Source organism: Schistocerca americana, chromosome 3 (genome assembly GCF_021461395.2).
Source record: "Schistocerca americana isolate TAMUIC-IGC-003095 chromosome 3, iqSchAmer2.1, whole genome shotgun sequence".
Taxonomy (NCBI): domain Eukaryota; kingdom Metazoa; phylum Arthropoda; class Insecta; order Orthoptera; family Acrididae; genus Schistocerca; species Schistocerca americana.
The window spans coordinates 308,905,145-308,926,359 of NC_060121.1; the positions used below are offsets into that span (position 1 = coordinate 308,905,145).

General features: G+C 44.7%; 1 protein-coding gene across 2 annotated transcripts in view; it reads left to right on the forward strand.

Annotated features, from left to right (window-relative positions):
• The window catches only part of LOC124605112 (ecdysone-inducible protein E75), a 469,227-nt gene that overhangs the window by 41,834 nt on the left and 406,178 nt on the right, over positions 1-21,215 (forward strand). Inside the window, exon 1 of one of the 2 annotated variants that reach the window (XM_047136570.1) lies at positions 15,832-15,880. The exons of the other annotated variant lie outside the window; for it this stretch is intronic. Coding sequence (XP_046992526.1) covers positions 15,847-15,880 — 34 coding nt within the window. The 5' untranslated portion in view covers positions 15,832-15,846. Of the gene's footprint in view, positions 1-15,831; positions 15,881-21,215 lie in introns of those variants that run through there. 2 annotated transcript variants of the gene reach the window in all.

Here is a 21,215-nt window from a genome sequence, read left to right on the forward strand (position 1 = left end):
TGTTAATGTGAAATATTCCTAGTTGCACCGCGGGTCTAAGTCCAAATTAAACTGTAGATCGCCCTACAACTGCCTGGGTAGGTCAGTTCATAGTTGGGAAGGAGATGGGTGTCCAATTTTTTAGACCAAAATAACGCTATACAGAGAGCATAGGTTTTTTTTTTTCCTCTTGAGACATGTGATTTGGCTTTCCAGAAAACTACTATTGTCAAGCAGAAGACTGCACTACTTTTCTCTTGATATCCATTTGTCATTTGGTGCCCGTTAGTAAAGTAACGGGTCGTGCAGGCAGAACTATAAGAAACTGCCGAGGGCGTGCCTATTTGCGATGTTGTAGCTGTCCGCTGCTTCACTAATTAGTTGTTTGTCTGGGGAACCGTTGGGAATGCGTTGTACGTATGGCGAGTATGGTTGGTGGATGTCGGAAGGGGGTGGGGGGGGGGGGGCGGCGGCACACCAGAGGGGAGACATGCGTCATTCCCCGGAGGGGCAGGCGGCGGAGGGCGGAGGGTGCTGTTAACGTAAGCTGCAGCATGAATCAGTGGGCGGGGGATCGGCCGGCTTACGCCACTCAGCAGCAGCCACCGTGTTTGCGGGGCGGATCCGCCCTCGTCTGGTAGCTTATGGCGGTGCATCAAGTGATTCAGAAGTGAATCAACCGCTGCTAATGACCCGTGTTTACCCCCTGTTATGTCCTCTTCTCTGACCGGAGTGTGCAGGACTGCGAGGAAATCATGTAGAGTGGAGGAATCACTTTGAAGCAGCTGTTGGGACGAAGGGTGGGAGTTCGATCTGTTCACGGAGAACTCGAAAACGAAACTGTAGCAGCACTGTTCAAGACTGTGAGAGAATTAAGACAGTCTGGTGGAAGAGCTTGGAGGACTGAAGAGACTGTTTGCTCCATAGGAAGGTGTTACTGATTTGTTAACTGAACTTATAGATATAACGTAGATCAGGAGACGTTCAGATACTATAATAATTTTTCTAACACTTCGTGCCTGTAGAGTATGCCATCCGTCAAAAAGGTCCGACACTGATTTTTATTCCTGGCGTATAAGCGACGTCAGCGCATTTGACAGCCTGAAGCAACAAATGAGTATTCCAGTCGGTTGTGAGCAGGCAGTGTTAAGTAGTGTGTAAACGTTATTGTGACACAAATCGCAATGGAGCAACATCTCTAAGCCAAGTTTTCAGAACATTTCCCGAAATGTTTTGCTGAAGAAATAACATGAGGGGTATGGCACTGTTGGCATATAGCCCCACCTGGGATATTCGGCCGCCTGGTGCAAGTCTTTTTATTAGACGCTACTTCAACGACTTGCGCGTCGACGAGGATGAAAAGTGAAAAGTTGATGAGGAGAACACACACACACACACACACACACACACACTCTCCCGAGCGCAGAAAATCTCCGATCCGGGTGGGAGTCGAACCCGAAACCACGTGAACGGGAGGCGGCAACGCTAACCGCAAGACCACGATAGGCTGATTTTGAAGAAGAGGTAAGTGTTGTGAAGTTTTTCCCACACGCCGTCATTCTCGGACAAAAATCTGACGCTGCGACTTGAGTGAAATGTAAAACTCTGACAATTGTTCTCTGGAAATAAACATCACGGGTGACGAGATCGTTGTTATCAATGCGAACCTAAGACAGAACGACAAAGTGAAAAAATTCACATGAACGACGACATAACCGGCACTCAGGCCATTGTGATGCACGAGGTAAACAACATCCCAAAGAAGGAATGTCTTTTACACTTGTACATCGTTGAATGAACGTTCTGCGCATTGCGCTCTCGTGCGAGAAGACTACATACAACTTCTGAAGCATTAATACCACCATCTTAACGTTTCTCTGTTTTTTACTAATGCAGTCTCGAAACTGTTTTGGACGGATCAAATATATATATATATATATATATATATATATATATATATATATATATATATATATATATATATATATATATATATATATATATTGATGATTAGAGAAGACAGAGTATGGAAGGCAGAGTCAGCACACAGCTTACTCCTCACAAATGGCACTGAGGGAACCGCCGATCTAACGTCCTCATACGATGGACGGATCACCATCAGCAGTGTCACGTCGCGCGGAAGAGAGGTTTGAAATACACTACTAGCCATTAAAATTGCTACACCAAGAAGAAATGCAGATGATAAACGAGTGTTCATTGGACAAATATATTATACTAGAACTGACATGTGATTACATTTTCACGCCATTTGGGTGCATACATCCTGAGAAATCAGTACCCAGAACAACCACCTCTGGCGGTAATAATGGCCTTGATACGCCTGAGCATTGAGTCAAACAGAGCTTGGATGGCGTGTACAGGTACAGATGCCCATGCAGCTTCATCACGATACCACAGTTCATCCAGAGTAGTGACTGGCGTATTGTGATGAGCCAGTTGCTCGGCCACCATTTACCAGACGTTTTCAATTGGTGAGAGATCTGGAGAATATGCTGGCCAGGGCAGCAGTCGAACATTTTCTGTATCCAGGAAGGCCCGTACAGGACCTGCAACATGCGGTCGTGCATTATCCTGCTGAAATGCAGGGTTCCCCAGGGATCGAATGAAGGGTAGAGCCATGGGTCGTGACACATTTGAAATGTAACGTCCACTGTTCAAAGTGCCGTCAATGCGAACAAGAGGTGACCGAGACGTGTAACCAACGACACCCCATACCATCACGCCGGGTGATACGTCAGTATGGCGATGACAAATATACGCTTCTAATGTGCGTTCACCACGATGTCACCAAACACGGATGCGAACATCATGATGCTGTAAACAGAACCCGGATTCATTCCAAGAAATGACGTTTTGCCATTCGTGGAACCAGGTTCGTCGTTGAGTGTACCACCACAGGCGCTCCTGTCTGTGATGCAGCGTCAAGGGTAACCGCAGCCATGCTCTCCGAGCTGGTAATCTATTCTGCTGCAAACATCGTCGAACTGTTCGTGCAGGTGATTGTTGTCTTGCAAACGTCCCCATCTGTTGACTCAGGAATCGAGACGGGGCTGCACGATCCGTTACGGCCATGCGGATAAGATGCCTGTCATCTCGACTGCTAGTGATACGAGGCCGTTGGGATCCAGCACGGCGTCCCGTATTACCATCCTGAACACACTGATTCCATATTCTGCTAACAGTCATAGATCTCGACCAAAGCGAGCAGCAATGTCGCGATACGATAAACCGCAATCGCGATAGGCTACAAACCGACCTATATGAAAGTCGGAAACGTGATGATACGCATTTCTCCTCCTTACACGAGGCAGCAAAACAACGTTTCACCAGGCGACGCCGGTCAACTGCTTTTTGTGTATGAGAAATCGATTGGAAACTTTTCTCATGTCAGCACGTTGTAGGTGTCACCACCGGCGCCAACGTTGTGTGAAAGCTCTGAAAAGCTAATCGTTTGCATATCACAGCATCTTCTTCCTGTCGGTTAAATTTCGCATCTGTAGCACACCATCTTCGTGGTGTAGCAATTTTAATGGCCAGGAGTGTATAATTCAGGATATCGGCGGAAAGCTTGGTGAATATGGACACGCCACCACCTGCCGTCTTCAAATGGCACTGAGGACTATGGGACATAACATCCGAGGTCATCAGTCCCCTAGAACTACTTAAACCTAACTGACCTAGGGACATCACACACATCCATACCCAAAGCAGGATTCGAACCTGCGACCGTTGCGGTCGCGCGGTTTCAGACTGAAGCGCCTAGAACCGCTCGGCCACACCAGCCGCCACCTGCCGTATTCTTTCCGGCCAAATAGTGTAGGTGAAAATATCTTCCACCTTCAGGACTCGAATTGGTTACTTCCGAGCAGAGCAGCACCACACAGACGTGCGTTAGTGACTTCGCCTTGCGAGCAGCTAGCCTAAGTATAGTGAAAATTGCGCCACTGGCCGGAAAGTGAGTTTGAGCATTGCGGGCAGCCAGCGGCAAACTCGTCCCCGCGGCATTTCACTTTCCAGATGAGAGAGCGGTTGTGCAGCCTCACCGGTGGCCAGCGATCAACAAGTTTTCCTTCCTTCCGCTTTACTCTTCAGCAATGGCGTATTATGTAATAGCGAACTGCAACCCAAATTCCACGTAAATTTAGATTCTGTGCCAAGGGCAGTGTACTCCGTATCAGTCGATCAGTTATCGATATCTTACATGCTATCAGTTTTTTATGTAAGAAAGTCAGCAGAAAACTGGAATTATAGTACATATTGTACAAGCTGACATAGGTACAGTATATGAACTTGGGAAGTTGTACTTGAACATCATAAGCAGACGATGACTGCGAACCGCCCTTGTTCGTTACTCTGTACTGATTTTTAGCCCTTGCCGACGGGAAGCATTGACGATGCTTGTACTGAACTTTGGTACATATTTTCATCTGTACATACCATACAGTGTGTGGCCGAGGGTGATTCCCCATTAGCAAAAACAGATGTTCAAATGTGTGAGAAATCTTATGGAACTTAACTGCTAAGGTCATCAGTCCCTAAGCTTACACACTACTTAACCTAAATTATCCTAAGGACAAACACACACACCCATGCCCGAGGGAGGACTCGAACCTCCGACGGGACCAGCCGCACAGTCCATGACTGCAGCCCAATAGACCGCTCAGCTAATCCCACAAGGCCGCCATTAGCATCTCGTCTGCCCAACTTATACCTTGCCTGGTATTTAACTGAATAATTTAGGATATCGGTAAAAAGTACAAAGCTTGGACAATGCTATACATTTTGAAAAGTGATAGACTTTGTTACAAAAGCTTACAGACAAACAGAACATTATTAGCACCTGCTCAACAGAGTGATAGTCCACCATTTGGACGCAGTATATTGGGTTAGTGCATCCGTTCGTAGCATAAACACAACAGATATACATAACAGAGATTTTAGTCATCAATAATATATTCTCCTTCACTATTCATAACAGCCCTTGGCTGGCAAACCAAGGGCTAACTTTTCGATTCCGAGACTGTAGAAATCATGTGCTTTGAGATGAAGAAATCGTCGAGCCATGCTCGGAGCGCATTTTCATCCGGCAAGGAAGAGCCTTGAAGACAGTTCGATGGAATGCGGAAAAGGTGATAATCTGACAACGCAAGATCAGGTGAATAACGTGAGTGTGGAATGACTACCCAACCCAGTGTTTTTTGTCAGCCTAGCAGAATGCGGGCAGGTGTTAATGCGGAGTAGCATCACTTCGTGCAGTTATCCTGACCGTTGATATTGGAATACGTCTGCAGGACGTCTCAGTTGTTGGCAATAAATGTCGTCATAGATGGTTACACCTCTGGGACGCAATTCATAATATACCCCACCATATGCATAATATTATCTTTTGTGCGGAGTTACTGCTTTGGTTGGGCTCAACCACTCCTTTACTTCCTTACGTTAGCATAAAGACACCGCATCTTGTGACCAGTAACGATACAAGATAGGAATGGTCGGTGCTGTTCACGAGCTAGCTGATGACGAGCAAGTAGAGATGAACATATGGCCATCCGTTGATGTTTGTGATTTTGGCTTAGAGCATGCTGTACTCATACACCCGATTTTTGACCCTTCTCTACTGCATGCAAATGTCGTACGATGGTGAAGGCTAAGGCTCTGAGCACTATGGGACTCAACTGCTGTGGTCATTAGTCCCCTAGAACTTAGAACTACTTAAACCTAACTAACCTAAGGACATCACACACAGCCATGCCCGAGGCAGGATTCGAACCTGCGACCGTAGCAGCCGCACGGTTCCGGACTGCGCGCCTAGAACCGCGAGACCACCGCGGCCGGCGTACGATGGTGAAATGATCGCAGTTCACCACTTTTTTAGTTCTTGAGAACACTGATGCAGTCAGTTGTGAATTAATGCATTGAAACGATCGTCATCAAACACCGAAAACCTTCCTGAACGTGGAGAGTCACTAATGTCAATAATATCTTCCTTAAACCGAGAAAACCATTTACTTGCCGTGTTCTGTCCGAGTGCATTATCCCCCTAAACGTCGCAAATGTTTCTACCTACCTCTACTGCTGTCAACCGTCTACTGATCTCAAACAGAAGAATATGTCGGAAATGTCCCGATTTTTTTCATCTGGCACTCCATTTCCTAGCGTCCACAGCTCCGCTATCTCCAAATGACAAAATGATAATATGTAATGTCAAACGGCAACAGTGAACTACAAATAAAAAGTGACACTCCATAAATAAACCCACAGCAACAGGAATACCAACAGGCAAAACAAAAACGCGCGGTTAGAGGCGCCATGTCACCAATCGCGCGGCCCCTCCCGCCGGAGATTCGAGTCCTCCCTCGGGCATGGGTGTGTGTGTTGTCCTTTGCGTTCAGTTAGTTTAAGTAGTGTGTAAGATCAGGGACCGATGACCTCTGCGGTTTGGTCCCTTAGGAATTCAGACACATTTGAACACAACATGGTATGTTTCCGCAAGTACATCGTACCAGATATCTGCGCATATTTCACGCAATTTCGGTAAACAAAGGGGCCTGTGGTTAGTGGGCCGGGAGCTGGCTACCGATACCGTCTCTAATGACCGCGCTGTCGACGAGATGTTAAACTTTGATCTTCCTTTCTTTTCTTGACGCCCGATAGTGTTTCAGATGTGTTCCATCGGGTTGAGATCAGGCAAATTTGGTGACCAAGACATCAAAATGAGTTCACTAACACGCTCCTCATACCACTCTAGCACGATACTGACGCTATGAAAAAAATGGTTCAAATGGTTCTGAGCACTATGGGACTTAACATCTGTGGTCATCAGTCCGCTAGAACTTAGAACTACTTAAACCTAACTAACCTAAGGACATCACACACAGCCATGCCCGAGGCAGGATTCGAACCTGCGACCGTAGCGGTCACGCGGTTCCAGACTGAAGCGCCTAGAACCGCACGGCCACACCGGCCGGCTGACGCTATGAGACGGGGCGTCACCAGACACCGTCCGGGAAGGTGTCAAGCATGATGGGATGCAGGTGGTCCTTAACAATGTTCACAGTGTCCACAACTGTCACGCCACCTTCGATTACTGCCATAGGTGCCGTGTAAGTCGAGATGTATATCCCACAAAACAGATCACTGCCGCCACAGCCATGCATCCGTGGCGCAACGCATACTTCACGCAGCCGCTAGCCTTGATGGTGACGTATCTGGACACGTCCATCGACCTGGTGTAGCAAGGAACGTGATTAATGTGACCAGGCCATATGTTTCTGATCCACGGTCCAGTCTCGATGATCCCACCCTCTGCAGTCGTAATTGACAATGTCGTTGGTTCAACATGGATCACGTAGTTGTCCTCTTCTGTGGAGCTGTACTGAACAATACGTGCTGAACAATGTGCTCCTACACACTAGTGCATGAAGCAGTATCTTTCTTTACCCTGTGTGCTGCGGGTGGTCGCCTGTTCTGCTTCACGAAACGAACAAGTCTCTGCCATTTACGTCCTTTGTCGACGCGTCAGCATCCAAGTTGTTGGCTGTTCGTTCTTTCTAGGCTCTTCAAACACTTCCCTAGATGCGCAGAGAGCAGCACGCGAACATCGGATCAGTCTCGCCGTTTACGAGATGCTCGTTCCCTGAAGCCGGACCATAAGAATTTTCCCGTTGGCTTATGTCAGTGGATCGTCACTAGGATGACTCCCCATTCTTCTCTTCTCTGATTGTACACTTCCCTCAACCCTTAATGTGCCCTCAACTTCCTAGGGTCATTCAGTTCAAAATGGTTCAAATGGCTCTGAGCACTATGGGACTTAACATCTGAGGTCATCAGTCCCCTAAACTTAGAACTACTTAAACCTAAATAACCTAAGGACATCATACACATCCATGCCCGAGGCAGGACTCGAACCTGCGACCATAGCAGCAGCGCAGTTCCGGACTGAAGCGCTTTGAACCGCTCGGCCACCGCGGCCGGCTGGTCATTTAATGGTGGGGAGTGGTCCTAATGTTTTGGCTCGTCGACGTATATTCACTGTTCGTTCGTGTTACTGTCTCGTATGGAAAACAGATCCAGACCCCTGAATCCAACCGAGGTTTTCAAGAAATTTTCATTCGTTGTAAGGCAAAAAGAACAGAAAATTCCCTACCAAATAGTCCCAATTGGCATAACGACAGTCCCAATCCCAATTGGCTGGATAAGTTTGAAAAGATCCAAGCTCTTCTGCTGTGGATTTGAACGAGGAAGGAGAAGTATAAAAAATTACCGAGTACCAGCCCAGGCAACGCTCAATCACGTGCCTCGACCTCTCACGGTGTTCTCTCACTTTGGGTTTGCTCTTTTTTCACCCTCGGAAAGGGTGATACCTTTGAGGATAAAGCGCGACAGCGATCAAGCACGTACGTTCGCAATACCGCTGGTCAGAAGCAGGAGTGCTTGTAGTAGGTAAACTCAGGTGACTTGTTTACTGGAGCACAATGATAAGAGCAGAAACATTCCGCAGGTGTATCTGTTACGAGTTTCTCTGGAGCAGGTGCAGAGAGCATCGACCCTGGAGGAGAGAACGTGAGCGCGGTACGCTACGGCGGCCACACGACCCCGCGCTGGCGATAAGCGCCTGCCAGGAGCTTCCGGGAAGCAACGTGGTCCAGGCCCTGTGTTCACCGCTGCTTTCTTTGTCTCCTGGAAACACTTGTGCGGCATGCTCCTTCTTCCTCCAAGCTTCCATTTCTTCAGTTGCCTTCACACCTTCGGCACGTCGTCTCAAATCTTAAAGAATAAAACTACGCGGCTGTACACTTCCAAATTAAGAACTACTGGTCGCATACGCATATTTCTTTGTGTTGTTGTTGTTGTTGTTGTCGTCCTTGTGGGGTTCAGTCATAAAACTGGTTTGATGCAGCTTATAACGCGCCCCTCTTATATTATTATGTTTTGCTACTGTTGTTGTTAGAAAAATCTTTATTCAGTCGGTCGTCGAAATTTTGAAATAAAAGTTATTGTGGATGTCGCGTTATAAATATTTCGCGTGAAGCGCCGTTGCGACACAGGCAAAGATCAATTTTGGAAACTAAGCCACTGAATATTACAAATAATGTTATTAAAGAATACGGCAAACTGACTACATCAAATAAGAGGGCACGTACATTCGCGAATGAGTGGTCAAAAAAAAAAAAAAAAAAAAAAGCGTTAATACTGTGTAGGAAATGAGTCTTAAATATAGCTATGCTTCGCATACTCAAATGTATGCGAAAATACGAACGGGATAGAGGCACGTGCAATCATCCCCCGTATCCTGGATAAAAAGAATTACAGTTAAATGCATTTATTCATCTCAGAATGTAAATGCGTGGACTTCGAAGTTAAATGAAAAGAAAGACTACAGGTTCTGAATATCGCGGCAAATATACTGAAATTGACGGTAGCGGCCATGAAAGGAAAAAGATGAACACATTCACGTACCTCTATTGTTGAGCAGCGTTGCCGTGAAGATCGTCGCCTCCATCTAAATTCTCTGCATAAAATTAAAATAATAGTAATAATTTTCCAGAATTTCGGGAGCTGGGACCCATGGTATCACAAAAGACGAAATCTCTCTGCTTCAAACTCTCTTTCATTATTTAACCCAATTTTATCAGTAAGAAATGGCACAACACGTTTTAACACTAGGACAGGATAACAGCGAAAAGTAACTTATTCTAAAACTAATAAACGAAGAGCGTAAAGCTTCTTTTGTTCAGTAAATGCTTTACGCATTAATCTCTGGTAGTTGAACTAGTGTCTACATAGTCTTTAAAAAAAATTATATAATTCCTTTACAAGCTGTCCATGCTACTCTATCCTGGACGAGCCTCTTCATCTCCGAATAACTACAACCTACATCCTTCTGAATCTGCTTACTGTATTCGTTTCTTGGTCTCCCTTTACAATTTTTACTCTTCAGACTTTCCTCCAATAATGCACTGGTGATCTCTTGACTTCTCAGAATGTGTCCTATCTATCGATCCCTTCTTTTCTTCAAGTTGTGCCACAATTTTCTAGTCTCCCCAATTTTGTTCAGTACTTCCTCATTAGTTACGTGATCGACCCATCTGATCTTCAACATTCTTCTGCAGCACCACATTTAAAACTTCTATTCTCTTTCTATCCAAACAATTTATCATCCATGTCTCGCTTCCGTACGTGACTACACTCAGTACCAATACTTTCAGAAAAATCTATATTGGATGTTAACAAATTTCTCTTCTTCAGAAATGCTTTTCTAGTCATTGTGAGTCTGCATTTTATATCCTGTCTACTTTGGCCAATATTAGTTCTTTCGCTGGGCCCAAACAGCAAAACTCATCTACTACTCTCAATGTCTCGTTTCCCAATGTGATTTTCTTAGCATCACCTAGTTTAAGCCGATTACATTATATTATCCTTGTTTTGTTTTTATTAATGTTCATCCTACATCTTCCTTTCAAGACATTGACCACTCTGTTCAACCGCTATTCTAAGTCCATTGCTGCCGGCCGGAGTGGCCGTGCGGTTCTAGGCGCTACAGTCTGGAGCCGAGCGACCGCTACGGTCGCAGGTTCGAATCCTGCCTCGGGCATGGATGTGTGTGATGTCCTTAGGTTAGTTAGATTTAAGTAGTTCTAAGTCTAGGGGACTGATGACCTCAGATGTTAAGTTCCATAGTGCTTAGAGCCATTTGAACCATTCGAAACTAGATGATACGAGAAGCGAATCATTCTTCTTCTGCTGACTAGCGCGCCACCGGTCCAACTGCTGTCTCATCTCTTGGATGGTTATCCACGTGATCGTTTCTGTTGCGGTCGTCCATGTTCCCAAATCTTAACTAGTCTTGCGGGGCCCAACCTTTTCACATGATTCTCCCTATTTCTTATTCTTGTCTTCGTCCATTTGTTTGTATTTTGCATTCTGCACTCTCCTCTTATCGACACATTTGTTCTTTTGCGCCACATGGTTACTTCTTGTATATGTTTTGGTTCCTTCATTTCGTGTGTCGTTAATTTCTGTTTTATCTTTTTCTTTTCTGCTCTAGATTCATCTACATCTACATCCACATCTACATACATACTCCGCAGTCCACCATACGATGCGTGGTGGAGGGTACCTCGTACCACAACTAGCACCTTCTCTCCCTGTTTCAGTCCCAAACAGAACGAGGGAAAAATGACTGCCTATATGCCTCTGTACGAGCCCTGATCTCTCTTATCTTTGTGGTCTTTCCGCGAAATATAAGTTGGTGGCAGTAAAATTGTACTGCAGTCAGCCTCAAATGCTGGTTCTCTATATTTCCTCAGTAGCGATACACGAAAAGAACGCCTCCTTTCCTCCAGAGACTCCCACCCGATTTCCTGAAGCATTTCCGTAACACTCGCGTGACGATCAAACCTACCAGTAACAAATCTAGCAGCCCGCCTCTGAATTGCTTCTATGTGCTCCCGCAGTCCAACCTGATAGGGTTCCCAAACGCTCGAGCAGTACTCAAGAATAGGTCGTGTTTGTGTTTTATAAGCGGTCTCCTTTACAGATGAACCAAATCTTCCCAATATTCTACCAATGGACCGAAGACGACTATCCGCCTTCCCCACAACTGCCATTACATGCTTGTCCCACTTCATATCGCTCTGCAATGTTACACCCAAATATTTAATCGACATGACTGTGTCAAGCGCTACACTACTAATGAAGTATTCAAACATTACGGGATTTTTCTTCCTATTCATCTGCATTAATTTAAATTTATCTATATTTAGAGTTAGCTGCCATTCTTTACACCAACCACAAATCCTGTCCAAGTCATCTTGTATCCTCCTACAGTCACTCAAGATTCTGCTGCACATGGTAAAACAGGATGCACCATTGTTTAATATATTTTTATTTTCAGTTTAGTTGTCATAAATTTGTTTCTCCATACAGAATTTTGCAGGCGTACTGCCTTTGTCACTTGATTTTTCACTTCCACGCTATAAAGATTGAGATAACAGTGTAGACAATTGGAGCTCATCACTTGTTCAACTGAAACACGATCCACTTCTAATATACACATTAAGTAGGAGTATCTGGGTGCTATTTTGTCAGATGGTGTAGATGGCACTCAGCCTTTGTTTGGAAAGCAGTAATTTGTGGCCCTGAGGCTGACGGCAGCCAGTAGCTGTCGCACCGGACTCGCTGGACTAGACCGGGCTCGGACGGCGGTTGACCGCGGGTGGCGCAGCCGCCCACGCGTGTTGTGCAAACCGGCGGCCACCTGAGGGCGGTCCCAGCTGCCTGCAGCGCCCAGCTGCGGCTGCCTCCGCAACAATTGCGCCACAGCTGGCCCAACAGCAGCCCCTTGTCCCCTCTCACCCCCAGCATCACCGCTGGGGTCGCATTTCACTGCACGGCGCTGCCGCCGAGCCCGAGTGTCATCCCTATCTGGAGGTCTCTTGCTACATCTACATTTATACTCCGCAAGCCACCCAACGGTGTGTGGCGGAGGGCACTTTACGTGCCACTGTCATTACCTCCCTTTCCTGTTCCAGTCGCGTATGGTTTGCGGGAAGAACGACTGCCGGAAAGCCTCCGTGCGCGCTCGAATCTCTCTAGTTTTACATTCGTGATCTCCTCGGGAGGTGTAAGTAGGGAGAAGCAATATATTCGATACCTCATCCAGGACCGCACCCTCTCGAAACCTGGACAGCGAGCTACGCCGCGATGCAGAGCACCTCTCTTGCAGAGTCTCACTGTTTGCCGGCTGCTGTGGCCTAGCGGTTCTAGACGCTTCAGTCCGGAACCGCGCTGCTGCTATGGTTGCAGGTTCGAATCCTGCCACGGGCATGGCTGTGTGCGATGTCCTTAGGTTAGTTAGGTATAAGTAGTTCTAAGTCTAGGGGACTGATGACCTCAAATGTTAAGTCCAATAGTGCTTAGAGCCATTTGAACCATTTTTTGAACCTCATTGTTTGGCCATCTCCCCTGAATCAAACAACCAACCAATACTCCCTGCCTCCTTTTATACTATAGGGCTCGCCTCTCGTTACACTTGCTGGTCAATTCCGCATTACATGGATACTTTTCATTAAATAATGTATCGCTCCCGTAGGGGCAGGGAGGACACGATTAGACTTATTGCAGCGCACGCAGAGGCATTTAAACTTTCAGCAACGTAGGAAGAAACTCTAAAATTGGGTAGTACCGATGGCGGTTCCTCCAATAATTAGTACAGTTCGTTATCGTTTTCCGAATATGTATTCAAAAAATGGCTCTGAGCACTATGGGACTCAACTGCTGAGGTCATTAGTCTCCTAGAACTTAGAACTAGTTAAACCTAACTAACCTAAGGACATCACACACATCCATGCCCGAGGCAGGGTTCGAACCTGCGACCGTTACACTTGCTGGTCAATTCCGCATTACATAGATACTTTTCATTAAATAATGTATCGCTCCCGTAGGGGCAGGGAGGACACGTTTAGACATATTGCAGCGCACGCAGAGGCATTTAAACTTTCAGCAACGTAGGAAGAAACTCTAAAATTGGGTAGTACCGATGGCGGTTCCTCCAATAATTAGCACAGTTCGTTATCGTTTTCCGAATATGTATTCAAAAAATGGCTCTGAGCACTATGGGACTCAACTGCTGAGGTCATTAGTCTCCTAGAATTTAGAACTAGTTAAACCTAACTAACCTAAGGACATCACACACATCCATGCCCGAGGCAGGGTTCGAACCTGCGACCGTAGCGGTCTCGCGGTTCCAGACTGTAGAGCCTAGAACCGCACGGCCACTTCGGCCGGCCGAATATGTATTATGTGGATGTAAAGCCACTCAAAAGCTGAGGATTACACAACAATAATTGTAGGGATACACGATAGAAGTCACTACGAGACACACGTGAAACCAATGTAACAGGGGGATACTGGAGCGGATAATGTTGTGTGCGACTGCGATGAAACTGCTGTGGAGATTGGCGGACAAGTAGGTATATAACCCAAGAGAGAGCTGTGTTCTTGAAAAAGATACGAAAAGACGAAATCGACAGATCTAAAGATAATTTATGGAATCCCTAGAGGGAATGTTATTGTCCATTGCCGTTTACATTACACACAAGTGACGTAATGCATAGCGTCGGCTGATCCATGAAGCAGGAAATTTTGTTGCCTATAAGGAGATTGCAAAGCCAGAAGAAATACGGGAAGACCTGTGGAGGATATTTGATTGGTGTAGGGACTGCCAGTTGACCATGGACATAAATAAACATAACATATTACATAGGTAAAAAGGTGCACTGAGTCTAGAGTTCGATTACGCTTTTGGTGAAAGATCGCTGAAAATATGAACCACAAAAAATACCGAAAGCGACCTAAACTAGACTGACGACATGATACAAGTTGTAGAAAAAGCATTAGCCAGGCTGAGAGGCAGCTGAGGAATCTTAATGAAATGTGGTTTCTCCTCGTAATAAGTGGTTTTCAGAATACATGTTCGACCGATTCTTGACTGTTGTTCATCATTCTGGGATCCTCATGTGGCATGGTTAAAAGCCAACATTGACAAGATCGGGACCTTTTGGTAAGTGCGAGGGCGTTACGGAGCTGATGGCAGCCACTACAAGAGAGGGGTGTATCATGGAGTGTCGATATACAAATAATTATTTTTTTGGGATATGAAAGATCAGGTTGACGTTTCTCCCGTGTTTCCGAATGAAACGGGATACTTGAACTCCGCTTTCGAAAAAAGTGTGTGTGATACACTCAAAAACAAAACACGCTATAAATGTACAACAGGACGGAAAACTTAAGTACAGGACACATGGGTCTAAGAGTCTCGAAAAAAGAAATTTCAAAATTAGTAAGTCTTTAACCACTTCCTATTGCTTCGCAGGTCGCATGCTGTCAAGCTATAAAAAGACTCAAAAGCAAGCCAATCTGTACAAATACACTTTCACAATTAACGTAATTGCAAGTGAGCAATAAACCAAAAATATTAAAAAGCATATTTTATAGTTTTTAGCCTTAATGTAGAAAAAAACACGACCTTGGTGTAATAGTATTACAGAAATAAATCGAAACCCACAGAAGACGATACATAGGGGTGGAAACATGTTTGAGTCAACAGAAAAAAGAAACGTATTGTGTGTTACAGAAGGCTGAATTTAAAAACCCAAATAGATGTGAAGAAAGGTGATAAGATGGCATTAGATAACATTCTGGAGCAGTGTATGTATGGCTGTGGTACTTACAGTTGTCGTTCATATAAAAATATACAAGGGTTTTTCCAGCAAAGGACTCACAAATTTTAAAGGCGTTCCTTTTGTTTCTGGCGATGTCTACAATTATTCGAGAACAATACTCAGTCTTACTTGCAGAGTGACTATTTATTTAACCTGATAAGATGACGAAAATTGGGAAGACCGACGCTTGCAGTGTATTCCGAATAAAATCCCGAAGGACAGAGGAAATTCCGGGATGACGAAGCGCCGGTCCGGCCGCGGACTCCGCTTAATTGGGTAGGTGGGCGGCTGGCGTCCTTTTAACTGCGCTGGCGGCCGGCCGGCTGCTGCGCAGTGCGCAGTGCGCAGCCGCGGTGACGTCACGCGTGCCAGTGAACCCTGCGCCGCGCCGGCCTTGACACGGCGCGCGACCGCCCGCCGCTATCGAACCCGCGCGCCCAGCCGCGCCGAGCTCAGCCGTTCCGCGAAAACACTTCCTCCCGCGCGCCGCATTTTTTCGTGTGAAACTTGCAAGAGACGTCACCTGCGCCGCCTAGAACCTGCTGCAGAGCTAGTCGAGACTTCTAATCCGTCAGTAGACGGTTTATGCCGGTAAAGTGAGGCATGTACACAGCGGAGGGTGATGCGCAATTACAGCGACGGCGTAAAGCAGGCAGGTAAGTACGACGAGAAGTGAAGATTCGTTTCGTGAAGTGTGAAGAACAGTCCCTCGTGAACCTTTCCGTGAGATCCTTTGCACTGATACATGAAGTACTATTTCAAGATCCTGAACCTTACTCTCTTTCAAAATAATGTGCAATGCTGTCTCATTATTTCTACCGCACATGTTCCAAAACAAGTCAAGGAAATCCAAATTATGCTTTGTGTAATGTCAGCGATGGTAAGATTAGAGTAGTTTGGACGAATACCGAGCGATACTAAGAATGTTTCTTCCCGCAGATTACGAGCGAAAGTAACCCAAATCGACAAAATAACGCACATTCCACAGCACTCCGTAAGGTTTCTTACAAGTTGCCATATTCAAAAATCGTACCAACCAACACTTCAACAGGTAGCCATTCTAATCAGGCCTCCGTCGCTACCGGAAGAGAATCAGTATTGAAATTAATAAATTACTGTTTGGTAAACCCCTTACGTTATTTGATTTTCAAACAGCTGAGCAAAACTGAAAGTGCTCAGACATTTCTCTCTTTACTTATTCTGATCATCAATAAACTGACACACTTCTTAGCGCAATGCAATCTGACTTTCAATATTCTCTACAAAAGAATGGCCCTGAGAAACAATAACCTATACCTTTCACGAATCACTTGCCTCACAAAAATCTTCGTTACTCGAACTACTGCAATACAGCGAGCGCCAATAATGCCAGCTAAATAAAAGATTCAAACTACTGAAGGCACTAACTACTGATAGGCATAGTTAGCAAATGAAAGATTTTGATAGAGAACAAACAATGAATTTACCATAATAATGTTCAAAAGTCATCATGTATATATCAGTTCATGATATCCAATATTACAAATTTACTCTTTCTGATGGACACACATCCAGATCGTCCGCTCTCAAAATTCTGCCATCTCTCTCCCCACATCCACCACTGCTGGCGACTCACCTCCACCTGCGCAACGCTACGCGCTGTTCACGTTCAACTGCCCAACAATGCAAACCAGCCACAGAATTCACACAGCACAGTCAGTGATTTTCATATAGAGCGATACATGGCGTTACCAACATTAAAACCTAAACAGCCTACTTACACAGTTTAATGAAACTTGCCATTTCAGACTCCTACTTTATCGACATAGTTCGATACAACTGTGGCCTAAGAACCAATTTATACGGACCTAACTTAAGTATGGACGTTTGAGCCACTCGGTAAGTCCAGCCCATCAGCTGGTCCGGTTAAATAATCTTCCGTGCTTAGTTATGCCGATGGTGTCAAACTGAAGTCGCATTCACATGTTGCTCTATCTTCCGTCATCAAATTAGTTCCACTTGGTTCATACTCGTAATTTCCTTAACGTCTGCTCTGGTCATTACTGATTAGTCTCGACTGTAGGAGGCCCTCATCCATAGAAAATCTCTGTCTTCTTCGGTATCACTGAATATAGTGAGGAGGTGCATGGTTACGAAATTGGAAAATGATTTTGGGTAAGCGAATTTCAAAACGCCATCCATCCTGAATTTTCCCTGAACCACTTCAAGCGTAAGTCGGGTTGGATCTATGGACAATGATCGATCTTTTTTTATTTCTTTCGTCAATCTTTATACTGGTTTGATGCGGCCGCAACAATTTTCTCTCTTATTCCAATTTCTTCTACGCGGGGTAGCACTTAACCCAATGACGTCCAATTTTTGCTATATATCCTAGTGTCTGTCTTCCTTTGCAACTTTTTACCTCTATGGTTTCCACTTGTACCATGGAAGCTATTCCCTGGTATCTTAAAATATTTACTACCATCATATTTCTTGTTATAGTCAATATTTTCAGATTTTAAAGTCCTCGCTGATTTTGCGAAGGAGTTTCTCATTTCTTACCTGATAGATTCGTGCTTTTATCCAGTTGGTCTTGTGCTACTCTTCTGACCTCGAGGTCGATGGGACATGAAATCGACCTTTCTCTCCTTTCTTGACTTGATGAAACTGGTGGAGGATCTAAAAAAGTAATATCGGGACCACACTGACGGCATTACAGAATTGTGAAGCCCACTGCGTTTAAACAGTCACTAAAATTATGATACACATGATGGAAGACCCAACCTGAGACAGGTACTGCAACATGTAACAACTGTTTTTTTTTTTTTTTCATTACTATGACAATTTTTAGAACTGGTCAGTGTACACTCAAACAATTCAATTTTGGTGAAGAAAGCAGCAATATACTACAAAGATCACTGCAGACATCGCATTGCCAGTCGACGATGCCACCGATTACTGTCTACTGTGCCATTAGAGTTGCTATTGTATTGCCTTATTGCATCGAATATTGATCGTCATTCCATGGGTACTGCTTTGTCTTAACGTGCACAGTTAATTGCTGGGAACACGTTGCTGGCGAGCTTGGGAACTGTATTTGCATTTTCTCACATCGCCGTATTCAAGAATTTTGCAATTGTTTATGTGCTTTGAGTTAATTTAGCAGCGTTGGTGTAACTGTGCTGTTCAAATAAAGACATGAAAGATTTTCGATTTTACCAGCAATTTTTTGCAATAGGAGATACAATGTGTCATCTGTACCTATGCGATGAATAGTCGTACAAATGACAGAATATAAATTGCAGGTAATGTCAATACCTAATGATTGCTGTGTCTGTTTATAAGACACTGGTCGGTCCCTCATTTTTTGTCAGAGGATCTTTCCTCGGTAACGATTTGTACCGTCTCAGTGCAGTACGTAAAAGTGTCGATAGTCTTCAGACATTGAAAAGGTTTACCAGATGCATTGCACGTAAGGAGGAAAACTGCACGCCGAACTTGCTCTTTCATCGTTCACACATCTGCGATGCTCCGGATCGTCTATCAGAGTCCATCTCCGACGCTTTTCACCAAAATTAAGAGCACTACACCTAAAGCAATTGGTAGAAATCTCAGAATTTAATTAGGAGAAGCAACTGAGTACAGTTTAGCAACGACCACCCGTGATGGGATTTCAGCATTTGACTCAATCGAGAATACAAAATTCTGATCCTTTCGTCGGAGGTTCGAGTCCTCCCTCGTGCATGAGTGTGTATGTTGTCCTTTCAGCGTAAGTTAGTTTAAGTTAGATAAATTAGTGTTTAAGCCTAGGGACCAATGACCTCAGTAGTATGGCACGTAAGAAGTTACCAACACAAACAAAATTCGAAGTACGATCTCTGGTCGTGGATTGTGGCTAAAAATAACGTACGTTATGTACTAACATCATATCTCTCCTCGACCTCAACGGTCTTGTCAGAACAACACCGACATAATCAACCATTCCCATCAGAGCAAAATCCTTTCCGTCACGCTTCATCGCTCGGCCGCCCTCTCTAAGTCCGTCTCAGTACCAGGAACCGGACTTTGGAACAACCTCCCACGTTATATTAGAGAACTAAATAACATTTCCTGCTTCAGAAGACAGGTAATGACATATCTACTAAAGCAATAATAAGATTACCGTTATCCTTGCACGCAATCCTTACCCTTGTACAACCCTCTTCCCAACCTGATCTTCCTTATTTTTCAGTACTGTTAGCATATATAGTCTCCTTAAATTTTCTTTTTCCAGAAATCACTACATCAGAAAACATCTATTATGTGTGTAATTTAGTTACATAAAACAGCAACCAGTCACTTTTTTGAGTATGTTTCATTCCATGAACCGGTTTTCGAGCCTTTTCAGGTTCATCTCCAGAAGGTTTCTGGAGGTTTCACCATTTTAGCATAATGCTGGGTGTTGGTTCTGTGAAAAAAAGATGGAACACGCTTTAATGCATCGCCATGACTATTCTTCTTATATCTGTCACAATCATTATTTTTGTTGTCACAATTATTGTCATTATTATTATTATTAGTATTAGTATTGATGTTATGGCTATTATCACTATTAGTGGCAGCAATTGCAGTAGTATAAAAACGCCAGTATTAACTTTGTTAGTTCATAATGAGTATAATTTACTCATATAGCCACTTCTGACACTCAGATCGTTTAAAAATTTGTTGTCATATTAGAATTGTTATTTCTGAGGTAAATATGATGTTATAGATAGTGTGAAACCCTAGTCCGATACAAGAGAGTGCCTAATGGCCATAATCGGGTCAGGGTAAATAAATTAAATCAAATAAACACCACAAAAAGGAAATAGCATTTTTTTTAAAAAAAAGAAGAAGAAGAAGAACAATAATAATACGGTAGGTTATCCGTGATAATCAGCTTCATCATCATCATCATCATCATTATCATCATCATCATCGGCAGCAGGAGCAGTTACAGCTGGCATTTCACATCTTCTCCTAGATGGAGGCCTCTTGCGGGCTCCAGCCATACACATTCATGTGGTCGCTGCATGTTTCTAGTGTTGCCTTCTCACCTCCTATTAGGTCGTCTTCTCCGTCTATTCCTTCTTGGTTCATCTATCACTGACTCACTGGGTGCTTATCTCGACCACATCCATTACAATCTCGTTACAGTCGTAGGTCTAATTCCGTTTTCCATTTGATTTTGTTCCTTCGTCCACTTGTTTTGTTGTCTCTCCTTATAATTTCCAAGATATGTCTCTTTGAGAAACCCTTTCTTCAACTGCAGATGGTCGTTTTGAACCAAGGGCTCGTTACCTGCGGAAATCTCAGTGAGAAATACTAGTGATTAAAACCTTATTTCTGGCATCGTTTTAAGCGAGTGTGTTCAGCAGTTATTTCTTCTCGACTCCTCCCCCCACCCCCTCTCTCGCCTCGTCTCCTGCACTGATCCAACTTTTTTTTTTGTAATTTTGTATCCAGACGAGAGTGAAATGATTGGGACGGGCCACCAGCGCCTTTTAGGTATCTGTGAACCGTCCCCGCCTTCGCAGATGGTTAATCACGACCGGGCTGACAAGTGGACAGCAGCTGCAGAACTCCGCCTGTTGCCGCTGTCCACTTGCTGCCACTGACGTCAGCCTAGTACGTAGCTTGGGAGACAGACTGCTCGCTCCTTCATTAGCCGCGCGGCGTGCGGCGTTCGGCCTTGACCCCGTGCGCTCACTAATGATGGGACGAGCGACTCGTCTTTACGGCCGACTAGTCCAGTCAATTTTTTTCGCTCAGTCACTTTTTCAGACGAACGAAACGACCGAGTGAAACTAGTCTGTGCTGCCACGTCAGCTGTTTGAATGTCTTTCTTGTGTGAGTGGTTTCACTTAATGTGTGACAAACAGCTGACACAAGTCTGCAACGCTTACGCCAGTCATATGAATTTTTCCGTCAGTCTACGAGGTTGAGTGATTTCGCTTGCATACTAGTTCAATCTTTCGGTCATAAATGAACCAT